Source organism: Pseudorca crassidens, chromosome 19 (genome assembly GCF_039906515.1).
Source record: "Pseudorca crassidens isolate mPseCra1 chromosome 19, mPseCra1.hap1, whole genome shotgun sequence".
Taxonomy (NCBI): Eukaryota; Metazoa; Chordata; class Mammalia; order Artiodactyla; family Delphinidae; genus Pseudorca; species Pseudorca crassidens.
The window spans coordinates 48,880,576-48,899,845 of record NC_090314.1 but is presented as its reverse complement, the minus strand read 5'-3'; the positions used below and the strand labels follow the sequence as shown (position 1 = coordinate 48,899,845).

The 19,270-nt window shown below is 39.2% G+C and overlaps 1 protein-coding gene across 11 annotated transcripts in view; it reads right to left on the bottom strand.

The window, feature by feature from the left end:
• The window catches only part of TLK2 (tousled like kinase 2), a 104,173-nt gene that overhangs the window by 14,193 nt on the left and 70,710 nt on the right, over positions 1-19,270 (bottom strand). For all 11 annotated transcript variants that reach the window (XM_067715942.1, XM_067715939.1, XM_067715940.1 and 8 more), the window contains 6 exons: positions 17,612-17,764; positions 14,067-14,133; positions 12,722-12,819; positions 11,034-11,115; positions 7,212-7,303; positions 1,543-1,632 (listed from right to left, as the gene is read on the bottom strand). In XM_067715942.1, the coding sequence (XP_067572043.1) occupies positions 1,543-1,632; positions 7,212-7,303; positions 11,034-11,115; positions 12,722-12,819; positions 14,067-14,133; positions 17,612-17,764 (582 nt within the window). The remainder of the gene's footprint in view (positions 1-1,542; positions 1,633-7,211; positions 7,304-11,033; positions 11,116-12,721; positions 12,820-14,066; positions 14,134-17,611; positions 17,765-19,270) is intronic.

Sequence of the window (19,270 nt, the reverse complement as noted above, 5' to 3'; positions counted from 1 at the left end):
GAAACGGTTTTTGTACTTACATTTGGGGGTGCGTGTGTGTGTGTGTGTGTGTGTCCTTCCTAGTATTCAAGGAACTTACTGAAAGCAAAACAGTAAGCCACCCTGTGGAAACCTGCTCTCTAACTACAGTGGGGTTTTCTGAACCCCACTCCATGCTACACACATGGCTGTGCTGGGTGCACCCGACTGGAAAGGGGAAATCCCTGAGTGGATGTTTCCAAAGGGAATTATGGTCTCCCTTTGGGGCCACTTCTAAATGTCGGCCGGCTCTCTGTGCAGCAACCTCTGAGACAGTTGCTGTCTGGAACAGGCTGAACAGCCTGAGAGGTGGAGGGAAACACTTGTGGGCCAGACCTAGGTATGTTCTCCTGATTCATTTCAGACTCCAACAGAGAAAATGTCTCCAAATGCTGAAATATTTCTAAACTCCTGGATAAACCGAGAGGTCTAGAGCTTACCTATACCAAGTAATGAAATACAACAATGCCTACGGTTATTAAAGATCTCAGACAAGTCACTTAACTTCCCTGGTCCTCAAATCTCCACCTACAAAGTGAGAGGGCTGGACCGAAATCCCTATAAGCCTCTGAACCAACTTATATTTCAGGATGCAGCACTGGGCTACGCCACATTCATTCTCATTGTGCAATAAAGGCACACCGCTGGCACTCCTTTAAGAGGCCCATCAGTGCTCATCAGGATGGGGCAGAGACTCTCCTGACTGCTGCTTCTCGGTGGTATGCTGGCACCAATTTGTGCCAGTTTCTGAGAGCTGATAAATTTTCAGGACTTTCGTGAGCTGGCTTTTAAGCCACTGGTAGGATGAATGGATAAACAAAAGGTAGTGTATCCATACAATGGAATATATCCAGTCATAAAAAGGAAGTACTGATACATGACACAAGAAGAACCTTGAAAAAACACCATGCTAAGTGAAAGAAGCCAGTCACAGAAGTTCACATACTATATGATCCATTCATATGAAAGTCCAGAATAGCAAATCTACAGGTACAAAAAGTAGATTAGCGGCTGCTTACGGCAGGGAGTGGGGCTGGAAGAATAGGGGGACGATAGCATAAGGTTCAGGGTTTCTTTCTGAGGTGGTGAAAATGTTCTAAAATTGACTACGGTGATGGCTGCAACGTACATATCTGTGAATACACTAAAAACCACTGAACTGTATACTTTTAAATGGGTGAACTGTATGTATGTAAACATGTATCGATAAAGCTGCTTTTTTTTTTTAATTGGACATGTTCAGAATATTTATACCACAGAAATTGGCAAACAGTACAAATCAGCCCTATGCCTCTCCCCACCAAGCTGGTTGTTAAACATTTACCAGCACACAACAGCACACACCCTGTGGCCAAGAGACGTCTTGCTGGCCCAAATCTGAATTCAAATATGATCATTTGCCCATAAGTATATTTGGTCCCCTCAGAGAGCATTTCCTGGACCCAGATTTAAACTCTATTCCATGAGTAGTCAACACACTGCAAGAAAATATTATCTGCTAAGCTAAAATGGCATAGCACTTACGAGTCAGTGTCCAGTGAAAAGTAATCATACAGTTTAACTATTCTGGGATGATCCAGTTCTTTGTGAATCCGGTACTCCCTACATGCATGCCTGTAAACAAAATGGAAAATTAACATTTTGCATTTTGGCCTGTCTCTTAGAGCTCTTCCAGGATACTCCTAATTTATTCTCTCACTTCTCCATTGTTCCCGAACATTCATTCCATTCAGGTCCATCTAGTCCCCTGATCTTTCTTCATCTTATTTTCTCTACCAGTATCTACCAAGCTGTTGAGAAAATAGTAGGTGCTAACCTTTTATCCCTTTCGAGTTCATTCTATGGTAATCTCTTTTATATTTATACCCAAATATCAGAACTTTAAAAATTATAAAGACAGCATTCTTTTCTTTCCTCTAAAGCTGATATTTTCTATCTATAAATGTTACATATCCTGGGGTTACATCAAGGGGATCAATGTTAGCATGTAAATTCACTGGGTAAAAGGATTACCTGTTAGAAAAGGCAATTAGCAGTGCTTTGTATTTGTTTGTTTTTAAATCCTACTCCTTACAAAAAGAAATTTAAAAGACTATCAGCTTTACTTTCTTTTAAGAAAATGTTAATTTGATCAAAAGTTTGAAATTATGGAAACCCTAGTTTTCTTATAACAAGAATATATATATATATATATGTATGTATGTATGTATTAACATCTTTCTTCTTTAGTACTTTTCCAATTTAAAATTATTTAGTAAGATTAGGAACAAAAATGTACGATATAATCTGGCAAATTCATATACTGAATTTTAAAAGAGTAACATTTAGTTCTCACTTACAAAGAGAGTAATAGGATATTATTATATTTTAAGTAATCTAGCACCATTTAGTTTGGGGCATTTTGTTGTAAGACAAGAGTCAGAAAAGGGAAACTTTCCATAGTATGATTAAAAAAAAAGTGTGTTATTTTCTGAAATGTACTCTAGCATATCAAAAATACACAGAAAGTACTCAACCAAAGAAAAGCTGAGGAACGACTAGGGGAAGAGGGAGGGGAAGGATAGGAATCTAAAAGTAATTAAATATTCTTCCCCAATGGAAATTTGTCTGACTAGGCTTATTTTTCAAGTGGCCATTTTTGGCAGTTTTTGCTTCTTCTGATGCTTAATTTCATCAGCATCTTTATGTCTTTCTGAAAAGAAAAAACTTTCCAGCACTGAGGCAGAGCAGCGTTAGAACACAGGAGGCACTGGGATCAAGAAACCAGGCTTTGAGTCTGAGCTCCATGATGCCCCCTCTCCGGCCTTGTGGGCCTGCACCATCACGGCAGTGGACTGGAAGTTTTAAAGGGAGCTCCCTAGATTTGGATGCCTCCAAAGAGAAGCTAAGCAAACGTAGCTTTGACCCAACCCCCCATCCCACCAAAGCAGCTCCACACTGTCCTTTTTCACATATCAAGATTCCACGGGTAGTGCAGTGATTAAGAATCCGCCTGCCAATGCAGGGGACACAGGTTCAAGCCCTGGTCCAGGAGGATCCCACATGCCGTGGAGCAACTAAACCCATGCGCCCACAACTACTGAGTCTGTGCTCTAGAGCCCACGTGCTGCAACTACCGAAGCCTGGGTGCCTAGTGCCCATGCTCCCCAACAAGAGAAGCCACCACAATGAGAAGCCCACACACCACAATGAAGAGCAGCCCCTGCTCGCTGCAACTAGAGAAAGCCCGTGCACAGCAACGAAGACCCAACGCAGCCTAAATAAATAAATAGACAAACTATATATATATATATTTATATATATATTCCACAGGACAGTCCAGTGCATAAGACTCCATGCTTCCAATGCAGGGGGCACAGGTGTGATCCCTGGTTGGGGAATTAAGATCTCACATGCCACACAGTGCAGCCAAAAAAAAAGATTCCATGTAATATTTCATTTGGTAAAATAAAGGTGATGCTGTTTCTAAAAAAAGAAAACAAATTTAGAAACCTATGGTCTAAACAGATTACCATTAAGTCATTTCTTACTCTCACACACTATAAATCTATAGTCCTCTGCCCTTTTAACTTTTTGATTTTTGTGCTTTTCAAAGTAAAGACTAATTTCTCCATCGTGGTATAAAAAATAGAGGAAAATAAAGGAGGCAAAAATTATGAATCAAAGAAAGTGGCAAAGTCCTCGCCAACTAAGAAAACTTTCTGTGTGTCACTGAAAGCACTCCCTCAACGTCACGTCAGGCTCTAAGGCCATTCCTTACGGTTCAGCAGGCAAGGCAGAGGCTCTGCCATGTCCTTTTTATGTTCAACTTTCAACTAAGCATCCAAGGGACTAATGTACTATAAATACAGAAACTTAAATAGAAGGCTGGAAATAACTTATCCACTAAAGTGTTAGTCTTTTTTCTTTTTTTAAGTGTTAGTCTTTTACTCTAAGTGGATCTATATTTAGACTTTCAATAATTTTATCCTAGAAAATTAGAAAAGAGTATCATACAAGAGTATACTAACTACTTTGGACTTCCCTGGTGGTGCAGTGGTTGAGAATCCGCCTGCCAATGCAGGGGACACGGGTTTGAGCTCTGGTCCGGGAAGATCCCACATGCCGCGGAGCAACTAAGCCCCTGAGCCACAACTACTGAGCCTGCGCTCTAGAGGCCGCAAGCCACAACTACTGAAGCCTGCGCGCCTAGACCCCACACTCCCCCACAAGAGAAGCCACTGCAATGAGAAGCCTGCACACTGCAACAGAGTAGCCCCTGCTCGCCGCAACTAGAGAAAGCCTGCGCGTAGCAACGCAGCCCCCCCCCACAAAAAAGAGTATACTAACTACTTCAGATACAATTATTTCTGTGGATAGCTTTATATGAAGTTTTTCCTACCATAAAGTTCTTAATATGCTATTTTGGGGAGTTAAAGAAATCGAGTAATACCTATTAATGCTTTAATAATGCAAAAGTAAAACAATCAGTTTACTTTGTGTTTGTGGGGAGAGGAGAGGAAAGGGGGTATAGAACAGAACTCAAAAATAAACAATAGAACAACCTTCTATTTTCTTTGAATTTTTCCTTCTTTTTTACCCAAATAAATGTTCTGATTCCAGATGGGGCTTGGAAGTCATCCCCACAAAGCGAAAAGCAATCAAAAGACCTTACTATGGAGGGTAACAGTAGCATTTTCGTATTTCATAATGTTACCACAACACTGAAGTGTACTACTTTTCAGTTTAACACTGAAGTTTTGAAGCACTCTCTAAAATCTGTTTGGTGCCTGATATAAGCCTCCTTAATTTAAGTTCAAGGGAGTTAATAACATTTTGCTAATTCACTATTATTTGTAGCCTGAAATTCATCAGTATGATTTCATATCAGTTAGCAAGCAAAATCTTTCAAAGAAAGGTGGAAGTGCTTTAAGAATTTCCCCTCAAGGATGAAGAGGTCACAACAACTTTGCACACCCCCTCCCCAGTGTGTCTGTCAACTGGGAAACAGCTCCTGCCCAGATGGCTCCACAGAAGGTGCTCAGGAGTCAGGACTCCCGCCTTGGTGAGGAAACAAAGAATAGGAGGGCACCACTGCGAACCACAGCTGAACCGGTACAGAACTCAGAAAAACGAGACTGTCCCCTTCACTTGCTCTGTGACTCCATCTGGTAGACAAATGTGAAAAGAGAACCAATCTACACCCGTCAGGACTCAAAACAGCTTGCCAAATGTGTCAAGGAGGTGCATGGTCCTGACTTCAACCCCTCACTGCTTCAAAAGGCTACAGTGGGGGCTCCCCTGGTGGCACAGTGGTTGAGGGTCTGCCTGCCGATACAGGGGACACGGGTTCGTGCCCTGGTCCGGGAAGATCCCACATGCCGCGGAGCGGCTGGCCCCGTGAGCCATGGCCGCTGAGCCTGCGCGTCCGGAGCCTGTGCTCCCCAACGGGAGAGGCCACAACAGGGAGGGGCCAGCGTACCGCAAAAAAAAAAAAAAAAAAAAAAAAAAAAGGCTACAGTGAGCACAACCCCACCTGCAGTCACTACAGTATTCGACACCAGCGTTCTCTTTAAGATCAGCCTGAAAGCTGGATACTGAGACTAGGTAAAATCTGTATAAGTCTCTGCACAGGAACTACTTCCTCAAGGTTGACCAAGGTTGTCCCCTCGTAGAGTCAGCTGGTTTGGAACGGGCAGTGCACACAAGCTGCGGCACAGGCTCCGAGGATAGCTGAAGGGTATTTTGAAAGAGATGCAGGAACTGTTCCTATACCCTTAGGTACTCTGAGTCTCAATATAATAAGGACATTTCTCACCGTTTTTCTAACTGGTCAGAATAACATGTGGTTTCCTTCTCTCAAGTGCTCCCTGGCATTCGCTGCCGCGTGCTATTCGTCCCTGCATGTCAAATGCCTGGAATGTACTTATAATAATGTAACTGCTCCTCAGAAGCATCTGGACTGCAGCTGCCTCTCACATAAGGGACGCATGAGGGGTGCCATGCACAGAGCACACATCATCCACTTTCCTACCTCTGCTAAGCCCCACTTCTCTTAATGCCACAGGAACCTTCTCTCCCCGAGTGCTGAGCACCACTGCCAATCTGCATGGAACAGCAAGAGTTCCCAGGTCCCGGATGAACAGTAGGTATAGAGCAGGAGTTGCCTTGCTCCATGCCTGAAGAATGGGTTGATGATGTAGAAATGTTTTATTTTTCCACTAAGACTTAGAAGCTAACTAAAAGTTGGCTAAAGTCCACTGCCTTTTTCCCTCCAAAGTAGTATTTATAGGAAAAAAAAAACAAAACTGCTTTTATAGAAAGGAGGTAGACTGCTTTACATCAAAAGGGGCTGTTTCCTCCTTTCAGGGGTAGGACATGTCTAATGTAGTATTTGTACCTACAACAAGGAAACAATATTAAACCCAGTGGGGATCCTAACAGCAAATTAAGTCTGCATGGCCTCCAAAGCAAGTGAACCATGAACTCCAATGTTCTGAAGCTCAGAGGAGAGACAGGCAAGGCCTGACATCAGTGGAACAAAGACATTCACACCCGCTCATGTGATAACTATTCATTCTAGAGAGCCACCCTCTCACCCCGTACCCCAGGCACAGATGGGGGCCACTGTGAGTGGCATTCTAAAGAGGGGAAAGCACAGCGAGCTGGACGCTGAAGACCAAGAACTCTGAGATGGGCAAACTATGATGGGGAAGGTGAGCTCAGCACTGAGGGCCTGAACAAGTCAAACAAGTACCACCGAGGCACACCAGGCGCCCCACATTGTCTCCTTTACGACGAGGTGACTGAAGCAGCAGACAAAGCCCCACCCGGAGCTCCCCAGGGTCCCCAGACCACTGAAGAACACTCTCACATCTGGTTTCTACAGACAAGCAACAATAATTTCTGAGGCTTTACTTGTTTATTATAGCTAATTTTAGATGCTCAATGGAAGGGGATGGTTAAACCCACTGGCTTTGGATTAAGGGAAGTCTAGATTTAAATACCAGCTCAGCCATTTCTTAACTGTTACTCAAATTCTTTAAGTATCAGTTTCCTTAGCAGTAAGATGGAAAATTTATTCACTCTCCTAGGACAGTTATGAGGATTAAATGAAACAACAACAACAATGCATGTAAAGCTCTTAACACAGTGCTCAAACTACAGCTATTATTACTAAATTTTGAAAAATCAGACACTCTAATATCACTTACTTGTGGTAATTCTCCTTTTTCTCATCTCTCCAGTTTTTATTTAACTGGTGAATTTTCACAGCTACATATCTTTGTTCTGTTAGATCAAATGCCTATAAAGAAAAGGAATAAATTATATTCTGGATAATGCTAACGAGAATTACAGGCAACTGACTTGAAGCTTCTGTTTAACAGACCAACATACTCAAAGTCCAAAATGCATTATTAAACAACAACAACAGCGGACAACACAACATACACTTGTTTCAGAGTTGCAATCATCTTTCTTGAAACTTGTGATCAGATAATTTAGAAGTCTCCAGACGCACTGGCACCAAAGGGTTCAGAAAATAAAACCAAGCATACACCACAAACAGAAAGACAGCCCATGCCTTAACAGTCACTTCTAAACAATTCTCTTTCTGGACATCACCTACCTTATTTGGGATCTTTCTTCCCTAAGCTGGCTCTCATCCCTCAGCTGACACTGGGACCTGACATTCTTCAACAGTAAGTCCTGCCACTTTTTTTTTTTTTTTTAAGATTTTTTAATAGGCTTTATTTTTAGAGCAGTTTTAGGTTCAGAGGTCCTGCCACTTTTGAAATGCTAGGGACATAGACTATCTGCCTCCTTGAGAAAGAAACCCCCAGGATACACCTCTTTGCTAAATTTACTTAATCCCACCCCTATATACTGGATAAATAAAAAGCAATTTTGGATCGCAACAATGTCTGAAGTTAGTCACACCAAATCGCTTCTCCAGCACTGTCCAAAGAAAGGGACATACTTTCCCCAAAGACCACCACTGCTGGCAAGTTCCACATCAGCTAGGTAGTGCTATATTATGGGGTGAAAAAAGGTAACGGATAGATTTTCGAAGATGCCTGGTGTAAATCACAATTTGAAAAAAAGTAAGTAGCATTTTACAATAGATTTCCCCAATACAAAAGAATTTACTGAGGAACTCTTTTAGAATGAATAGTTCTTCCTAGGTTTTAAAGTTCAGATTAAAAACTTACTACTCCAGTTTCAACACTATTACCACCTATCTGTCAGTTTCCACAAATGTTTGAACAGATGAAGGCAACAGGCACAGGATATACAGTCCATGAATAGCGGTGATTACCATTCTACAGACCTTTTAAAGATGTAAGCTACCTCTAAGAAAGCACAGGATACAAGAGAGGCCTGATTATAAAAGAAACTTCTAATTTATACCAAATTTAAACCAGTATTTTTTAAATATAAAAACCATTCAATTCAAACAGAATATCTTATTTCACAGAAATGGAAACTTTTGAACTCTATTTTTCTTACAGAGTCTGAATGAAGTCCACCTGTATGCATGTATCCATCATGGCCATAAGAGAATCATTTCAAGCTATTAAAAGCCAGATTAAATACCACCTAATTTGTAAGAGCACTAATGAACTACAAGTGTCATTTTCTCCAATTACCAAACCCTATTTTTGAATCCAAGGCACTGTGATCCACCACTAATCTAAGAAGGGCTTCTGGAGAGCGGAGAACAGCAAAAGAATAACTACATTAATGAACACATCATTGTCAGAGGCATTCAGATTTCAGAAGTGTTAAAATGTTTGAAGGATACATTAGGAAAAAATATGAAGAAATCACTAACAAGTAACTGGGAAGCCCCAAGAACCAATTTTGATGATTTTAAAAACGGAATAGTCCCACTTCTGGGAATATAGCCAAAAGAACTGAAAGCAGGGTCTCAAAGAGATATTTGCATATGCATGTTCAAAGCAGCACTATTCACAACAGACCAGAGGAGGAAGCAACCCAAATGTCCACTGACAGATGAATGGATAAAGAAAATGAAGTATATACATACAACTGAGGGTTATTCAGCCTTAAAAAGAAGAAAATCTTGTCACATGCTTCAACATGGATGAACTTTGAGAACATTATGCTAAGTGAAATAAACCAGTCACAAAAAGACAGACACTGTGTGAGTCCACTCGTATGAGTTAACTAAAAGTAATCAAATTAATAAAAACAGAAAGCAGAATTGTGGCTACCAGCGGCTGGGGAGAGAAGGAAAAGGAGAGCTGTTGATTAGTGGGTAGAACTTCAGTTCTGCAAGATGAAAAAGTTCTGGAGATCTGTTTCACAACAACATGAATATACCTACTACTACTGAACTATACACTTAAAAAATGTTAAATTGGTAAATTTTATGCTATGTGTTCTTTATCACAATCAAAAAAGTTACCAAAAATAAAAAATAAACTAAGTATATGACTCAAGAATGAACACAAAGAAAGCAGAAAGAAAGAAGGAAGGTTTGAAAGCAGAAGTTAATGAAATAGACAACAAATCAAATAGTAGATCCGATCAACAAAAATAAAAAGTTAATCTCCAGAGGAAAAAAGAAACATTGACTAATCTCTGGCCTATCAGTCAAGAGATACAAAAATAAACATTTCATAAGAGAAGAGAAATAACTAAGGTATGCACGATATTTTTAAATCAAGATGAAATAGGATGATTTTTCAGAAAAAATGAATTACCAAAACTGACTTAAGGAGGGGGAAAAAATCTGAATAGCTCGATATTTGTAGAAGGAATTGAAAAGGTTGTCAAATAGTTTTCCTCTAAAATGACACCTACCCAGGTGATTTTATGATTTAGCTCTAACAAACTTTCAAGTAGCCAACATGTAATGCAAAGCATTCCAGAACATGGGAAAAGGGTAATTTCACAACTCATTCTAGGATAACTATGACATCAAAGCTAGACAATGCTGCTTGCACATAGAAGACAACTATAAGCCAGTCCCACTTACGATCACAGATTAAAAATACGAGCAGAATATTAGAAAATCAAACCCAGCAGTACACTAGAAATATGCTTATAGTTCTGGAAATGGAAAGTGATGATGTTTCACAACATTGTGATTGTACTTAATGCCACTGAATTGTACACTTAAAAATGGTTAAAATGGCAAATTTTGTGTATATATCATCACAAGAAAAAATTAACATTAAAAAAAGGGAAAACAGTAGAACTAGTTTTTATCTGAAATAAAAACTAATTATTTTACTCAAAAGATTTCCTATATAAAAACTCATGGGCATAATATAAATCATTAACAGTGAAGGTTACACCTTAGAAAAGAGAGAATTACCAGGGTCATGCAGTAAAGACCACTTAATAAACCAATTCAGCATTTAAAAGCCAGGTGCCAGAAACATCTAGAGAAATTCAAGGAGGCTGTGACTGGTGAACATGTTATGTATCTACAAGTATATTTAAAACAGGCCGAATTCCTCATCTAGGGAAAATCAACTGGAGGCTTCGTATTAGTAGCCTGTTCTTTGCTGGCCCGACTGAAGTACTGGAAGCCAGGACAATCCTTCAGAACACCAGTGCTACTAAACACTCTGACTTAGAAGATGGGAACATTTTAAAAGCAAAAAACAGGTTTTCAAAGAATTAACTTTTTAACACATCCATTTTGTAAAAACAAAACAAAAACTTATGAGAATAAAAGTAACACTCATCTCTAACAAATACAGATGAGGCAGAAAGATTCCATTATCCAGAAATGAGTGTTGTTTTCCCTTCCTGTTTTTTCTTTTAAAATCTGTAATTATTTACTTTTCAAACTTGAAAACACGGTAAAATATTGAATCCTGTTTTAGTCAACAAGTTTACTGGAAGTAGTTCTCCCAAAGATACAGGTTCTTAAAAGTTTTTGGAATTTCAACCAATAGATATCAACCCAGAGTTATATCACTATTCTAAATGATCTCCAAGTTTGTAATAACCAATAATTTAACCCTCAGTCCCTGTACGAAGTTCCTCATACTTACCTTGTAAACTTCACTGAAACCTCCTCTACCCAAAAGATGTAACAACAAATATCTGTCATTTAGCGTTGGATGATCTTTAAATCTGTGGAAACAGCAGATAGATAACAACATCCTGAGGTCAAGGACTACACAATTTTCCATGTTTGCAAAATTTCCAGAATATCTAACATGTTATACACATGATTACAGATGCTGCCAACAGTTTGGCAATCATCACAATATAGCTAATTCTGAGCCTAAAATAAGTTCTATAGTTCAAAGAGACAGCATAATTACAATGAACAGCATTAGCTGTGGAGTCATGAGACACAGGTGCCAGTCTCAGCACAGCCACAATTAGACTAGTGACCTTTGTTGACTTCCCTCCCTTTCTGCCCTGCTGTAAAGGTGGAGGGCGGGAGCGGGGAGGAGATAACACTAGATCAGGGATTTTCAAACTGTGCTACTCGGGTCCTCCAAACCATTCAAGAACCACTCGTTCCCACCATTCCACAACTACATACAATAAAATTCCAAGATAGTTTACACGGCCTTTAAGACAGATTTCATTATAAAGTGAGTCACATGTTCTACGTGCATTCATTTTCTCTCTTTAAGTCTTCATGATATAACTGTTTTCCCCATACAGGATTCCACTTCTAACAATGAGACAAAGAAATGAGAGACTCTGGCAAAAATAACTTTTCGATTATTTCTACCTAGTTCCTCATCAGCCCCACTAATATTCCTGAAATTACTTTATTTTGATTTTGAGACAGTGGCATGCCTGTGGAGAGAGGTGGTATTACTGCATGGGAGTTAGCTGTGGAGTCAGATCCACATTTCAACTCTTTGTTTGGTCACACTAGTCCCTGGACAAGTTAACTTAATTTGCCTAAGCCCGTTTCCAGATCTATGTATTGAAGATGACCTACCTCATTAGGCTATTGTGACAGTTAAGTGATAGAACACAGGAACACTTAGCGCTCTGCCTGACACAGAGAGTGTGCAGTAATGGTAGCTGCTGTTGCTTGCCACTTTACAGAAAGCAAAGTCCATGGCTCACTCTGGTCAAACAAAAATACACAAGCTGTAGCCATGCCCAAACCCCCATGTTTTAGAGTCAGAAAAATGTGGGAAAAGAAAGGATTATGGTTAGAAGCCATTTCCCACTTGCAATCTACTTTTCACAGTTTCAGCTCCTTAAATGACTTACAAACAAAGATGGGCATTTATCTATAATTAATGTGCTGAACTTAAGAGAGTCTTTCTTAAAAATCTCAACACTTAAATGGCCCATAAAGGTAATTCAGAAACCGAATGTCATCTCAACCCAGTAATCTTTCCACAACACCACACTGCCATCCCATGTTTCCCTTTAGTAAGGCTCTGAGGGTAAATCTGAATACACAGTGTATCTAAACCATTTGCGACTACAAAGTTGTATTGTTTTAGTGACCGCTACTTGTGTAAAAATGCTATAATATATGTATAGATGTATACTTAATATATAAACCTAATATATTTATATGTATTTAAACTAACGCAAATCAAAATTTTATTCATAAAACTGTATTACACCCACAACAGAGTTAAATACACAGTGGAATGGTTTACCAAATTTACATTAAGCAAAAATATCATTCTAGACCATTCATGTCAGAAAGTGCTCAGCAATCTCCAACCCAACATACTCCCAAGTTGCTTACTGTGAATTATCTTCATTATGTATCCTTTTTAGTTCCCTGATATGTAGATTTCTAACCCTTTCTAGCCTTTCCAGCTCTGCCTGGATCTCTGCTTCCTCCTAAAGTGAAAAAGAAAGAAACAGCTCAGAACACAGGAAAGTTTACCGTTTCGGAATCTCATTTCAAAAACAAAAGCAGACATTTCTCTTATGAAAAGCTAAGAAGTTTTACTTTGAAAAAGATGTTTTTAAGAACTAGAATTTTAATCATAAAAACGAGCCCACAGCAAAACAGTAAATAAAATTGAAATCATAGAAGTACAGCAGGAAAAGTGAAAGTCTTCTGTCCACCTCCAGCCATGCCCACTCCCCAGATATAATCACTGTTAAGTTTCTTGTGTAAGTTTCCAGAAATATTTTGTGTGTATACATATAAGGCATGCAATCTGTTTTTTCCTCTTTTTTAAAAAACAAAAATCACGTTCTCTATCTGGTTCTGTTCTGTAAGGAGGGATTATACTTGGTGCCTTAAGTTCCACCGATTTAACAGGATCTGAGAAAGGGGAGGAGACGACAAACACACACCAACAGCAATTTATTAGACACTTACTTATCATCTTCAGAATAAGCAGCATCCACCAAAAAGTACAGGCTGCTGAATTTTTTTTTTTTTTGCGGTACGCGGGCCTCTCACTGCTGTGGCCTCTCCCGTTGCGGAGCACGGGCTCTGGACGCGCAGGCCCAGCGGCCATGGCTCACGGGCCCAGCCGCTCCGCGGCATGTGGGATCCTCCCAGACCGGGGCACGAACCCGTGTCCCCTGCATCGGCAGGCGGACCCTCAACCACTGCGCCACCAGGGAAGCCCACAGGCTGCTGAATTTAAGAGATGAGTGACCTACATCTAAGATACCTCCATGAACACTCAATAACAAATTCTGTGTAGCTGCCTTTGTGTTTCAATATGGTTGGTGCAAGACCTTCTCTTCTTAGCCAGTTTAGCAAGAGATAAGAGCTGCTATGTGATTTAAAACATCACAATAATTTAAATATCAATTTTAGAACCATCTGCTCTTATTTTATATTTAATTTTTACTAAAACATAATCACTTGTGGAGCCGAATGAGGTATACAGAATTAAGTACTGGTACATCATTGATGGAAAAGGCACTCTCACCGGGTGGCTGGAGTTGACTTGCAACTTGAAAGATATGAACTCCACCATTAGAATACAGGTGTGACAGAGCAACTACTGAAGATTTCCACAGGTATGTAAAGCTATTAATTTGCCCAAATGACCAAAGAGCTTCAACACCAAATGTAAACTAAAAATTGCATTTCTCCAGACAGGTTTTCTCATTACACTTACCTTTTTAAGATGACCTAATCTGAGTTTGAAGATTTCTTCTTGTTCATGGTATTCTGCTAATGTTAACCTGGAAAATAATGATAAAAATTTCAGGAAATTGTTTGAAATCACAGTGTGCCTATTTAAAGAGAAAGGCCAAAGCATGCTATACCGTATGTTAAGTCTCTTAGTTAAAATGACCAAAAGATAGATTATCTTGCAGTCCTTTGACAAGAGAAAACTTCTGTGATTTATCAGATGTGATGTGAAGGAAGGACTTCAAAGCCAGAAGTCTAATTTATTAAAAAAATGAGAAAAATAAATGAGCTAAATTTTCACGTTACTTATGAAATGAGTTTTGTTCCATACCATACTCTGATGAAAATCCATTAGGAGAGGTAGCCAAATTATATGTCTAAAAGTTTTTATAAAGGGGATGTTAATAAGCCAACATATTTGATTATTTTTGGTAACTCTTGGACTTTGATACAAGGAGAAGAACCTAGAGGACAGAGTCCAGGATCTGGAGTCTCAGGACTAGGGTTCAAAGCACAACTCGGGCCATGTGAACTTGGGCAAGCAACTTTAACCTCAATTTCCTAAAAACGCAGCAAGTAATGATACCTATCTAAAAAAGCTGTTGTGACTATTAAAATGAGAATATGAAAGGAATCTATAATTTGTAAAATGCTATTTAACACAGTTCTCAAAGGGCTTACTTGATGGGTAATCACTCATTTCATGTTCCACCTACCCTGATCTCATCCTCATATCTCAAGAATGAGCATGTAAGAAGTGATATCTTACTCCTCCATCTTCACTCTCTTCACATTCTAGAAGCACACACATATACTTCAAAGTTTGAGGTGTCACTGTTTAGATATATTCTAAATAGCAGGAGAAAGAAGAAACAGCTATCCTATCAACCAGGAAGGGCTACAAAATAGTGTCTCTGAGGTCTGACTAAAAGAAGATAAAAAGAGCAAGAAAAGGGCTTCCCTGGTGGCGCAGTGGTTGAGAGTCCGCCTGACGATGCAGGGGACGCGGGTTCATGCCCCGGTCCGGGAAGATCCCACATGCCACAGAGCGGCTGGGCCGTGAACCATGGCTGCTGAGCCTGCGCGTCCGGAGCCTGTGCTCCGCAACGGGAGAGGCCAAAACAGTGAGAGGCCCGCGTACCAAAAAAAAAAAAAAAAAAGAGCAAGAAAAAATACACCCATTTAGGGCTGTTACACCTATCATTTCACAGCTGCAGAAAAACTTACATCTATTACTCCATATCACACCAGTAAAAAAGGGAGGAATGGAAAATCAGAGCTTAAAGTTCTCTCTGCCTGAAATAGGTTCAATACCAGGAAAGGACAATGTAACCCACTCCAAGACTCCAGAGGACCGTTTTTGGCTTCTGGCCAAAGGAACGAGCCAAGTCACAGATACTCTAATTATTAAAGGCTAGACCAAAGGCCTTCCAGCTTGGAGTTTACACAGGACTCCAGATGGCAACTGCTTACTGACACACTACTGGCCTAGACTGAATTCTAATTATTATTCTATGGCAAAAAAACAACCTATGCCTACTTTATTACTCCTAAGCCAATGGTTTTATGCACTAGCATGAAGTAATTTTCAAGTAACACTGGAAGGAGAGTCCCCACACAATAAATATAGGAGTCATGAAAGAAGACAATAATCAGATTAACGTGTACAACATTCGCCTGAAGAATTCTTCGAATCTGGGCTCCTACTTGGACTTTTTGAAAGGAAATATTTTTTACTTAGAATCTAGTTTTAAAATATTTGTGAAGTGAAGATGTTTTCCAAACTTATTCAATGTGTATACCTTTATCACAACACTTAAAGTAATTATTAGTTTATTCATCTGTTCATTTCCCCTAAATAAACTGTGAGCTCCTAAGACTGGGCTGTATCTTTCAGCTCTGTACCCCAGTCCAGAACAGGGCCGAATATATAATAAGCATTTAACACAGACTTAATAAATGAATGTCAAAGAAAAGGTCCCCCAACATATCAGGTATGTATGGGGTGAAGACTGGTGTTAAGCCATCTTTCTCACTGGAATGAAGAAAGATACATTTCTGGGATGTCATGAACTTTTAACAATGGTGTAATATAGTATTATTATACTTGAGGTGGATTATGGGTTAATATGTTTTTGTGAACTAATATGAAAACATTAATGGCAAAAGACATATTAGTCAATAAATTACATAATATCATTATCTCTTATTTGTAGCTATCTTTAAATCCCACAGTGACAGCTTTACAAAATTTCTTTTTCCCTTGAAAAACTAATGTAGCCACAATGGAAATACTGATTACAATACCAATGACTGTTTCTATGAAAAAATATATTTTAAATTTCAAACATTCAATTCAGAAAATGACTTCATGGCTACCATAAATTCTGTAGAGATTTTCTACACCATTATTTGTAGATCGTTTTTTCCTTTTTAATTGGAAAGCCTCTTGAAGACAGAGGTGATAGTTTAAATGTCTTCAGGGTATGCATAAGAAATATTTTAAACAGGTAAGTAATATACAGGTTTCACTTCCCGCACCAATTCTAACTGTTTAACAGTCCTGCCTAGTTGGCAAACTACAACCTGTGGGCCATTCAGCTCACAGTCTATTTCTAGAAATAAAGTTTTACTGGAACACAGCCACATCCATTCACTTATGTACTGTCTATGGCTGCTTTCAAGCTGTAACAGTAGAGTTGAGTAGCTGCAACAGAGACCCTCTAGTGCACAAAGCCTAAAGTGTTTATTATCTGGCCCATTAGAGAAAAAGCTTGCCAACTCCTGTCCTAGAGGAAGATTCTCTAGTGGTCAAGAATTCAAAAATCAATTAGGGAAATCTGACACGGGGCTGGAGTGAAAAAAGAAGGCATTTGTACTCTGAATATTCTACTCCTCGTATTCATGGTAGCTATGGAATAATTGTTGACTGGCAGTGAAATAGATGACTACACTGCAGTTGAAGATACTGGTGTTTTCCTTAGGTTGCCAGAACAGGAAAAAGTACTGGGAATGTCAAGATTTGGTTTACTGGGAAAATGTCCTTTTCCTAAAATAATACCTATTTTTTCTTAGGTTACACCTAAATTTGTGAGTGTCAACTAGTGTTCTTTAGACTACTAAATAGCATTCTTTAGTTGTGCATTCTTCAGTCTGAAACAGAGTCAGGTACTCTCCATAAGATGAAGCCAACATACCATAACCTGGAACCACATGTAAGCAATTATATCATTTGAATACCTAATGACTTCACATTTGTTATAAGAGTGGCCAAAGATCATGACATCAAGTTAAATGACATTTTTTCTCCCTCTCATCTGAAACTCCTCATATAAGATCGTGACTAAGAAAATGAGTCAATTTTAGATGGCTTTTATATGAGTTGAGCAAATCCATTAATGTAACTAAAAAGAAAATTTAAGCTCTAGAAATCTCCACAATCTATCACTTTTTCCAGTGGCACTCAATAGGAGGTTTGTATCTCAGGGGAGAATATGGTATCTCAGTTCACATTAATAAAGAACATACGTTTCATTTTCAGCTCCGTTGGTTTTGCTTTTCCGCTGTTTCTGCTCATTGGTTGCTGGAGGGGCCTGTCCCATGGCAGGAGGTTTCCGCTTTGCTAACATTTTTCGTTGTCTTTCTATCTCTTCCCTCTGTGAATTTATCCTTTCCTGTTGCCTAGAGATACAAAAGATGTTGCACAGAGGAAGAAGGTCAAAATTTTTTGAACATGGCTGTGGAATAAACATAAATATATTTGTTACCTGCATATTCGATAGACTCCAGAAAAAATAAACCCCTTTAAGTAAAGATTTGACTTTAACTTCAGGTTGGAAAAGCCAAACATTTGGTGATAGAACTATTTTTCGGAATGAATCTGTACTTTTAAGACACTAATTATGGTAATTCTCAGAGTAGGAAAGTGGGCAGGAAGAAACAATATCAAATTTCTATTGTGACCTTATTTTCTAACTCAAAAGGAAAAATGTTCTGATTGCTTTTTAACAGTTAAGAAAACAACTCCTGGTAATGAACCCATTAAAGTAAAGAACTGTATTTACATAAGAAAGTACAAAAGGTTCCAAGTGCCTTTTTATTTTTATTGGATTACAGTTTCCTCAAATTCTATCTAGAAAGATACCAAATTTGAAGAATGCTAAACAAAGTAAAAAAGATTTTCCTTCTAGACCTATCATTTATTCTAGTCTAAGTGAGGCATTACCACAGCCAAGTCATTCCCAGTCACTAATATGGTGAAACCTAAACTAAGTTTTGTTTGTTTGTTTGTTTTTTGTGATACGCGGGCCTCTCACTGTTGTGGCCTCTCCCATTGCGGAGCACAGGCTCCGGACGTGCAGGCCCAGCGGCCATGGCTCACAGGCCCAGCCGCTCCGCGGCATGTGGGATCTTCCCGGACCGGGGCATGAATCCATGTCCCCTGCATCGTCAGGTGGACTCTCAACCACTGCGCCACCAGGGAAGCCCTAAACTAAGTTTTTTAAGAACAAGGATGTACATTTAGAGAAAGCAAAATGAAGCCTTTCAACTAGTAAAAACTCCTCAGGAAATAGTACGCAAAATGAATTAATAAAAAACATATATAAAGACTCTTAAGATATTTAACACCATTTCCATTAGAGTATTTCCTAATAAGATGTCTAATTTTTTAATAATAACTAGTTTACAAACTAGGAGTCAATAAGAATACCAATATAAGTAATCCACTTTCTCTCACGTATCCTGCTACCTGAAAGACACTAAGGTTTATAGACTTGGCATATAAAAGTATACCAAGACCTAACAGACTAAAGTCTTTAAATCACCCAACATAGTTGACCTGACAGTCAAATGTCTTCCTTCACCTTCTCTTTCTACCATGCTTTTATCCCCCATCTCCTTTTCTCAATCCAACTTCACAGTTTTGAGGAATGATACAATCTAATTTTTTAAACCTATATTCTAAAATGAACTCTACTCGACCCTCTTCCCGGAACACTATAGTTGTCGGTCTCTAGACCTTTTCCAGATTGAGTATATCTTTCTTGGAAGAACGGCAACCAGAAAAACAAGACTATACACCCCAGAGCAGATGCCCATAGTACAATTTACCCTGCCACATCTAAAATGGCAACACCGTAAGCACGGTTAACCTGATCAGACAGAGTACCGCAAATAAATATCCAT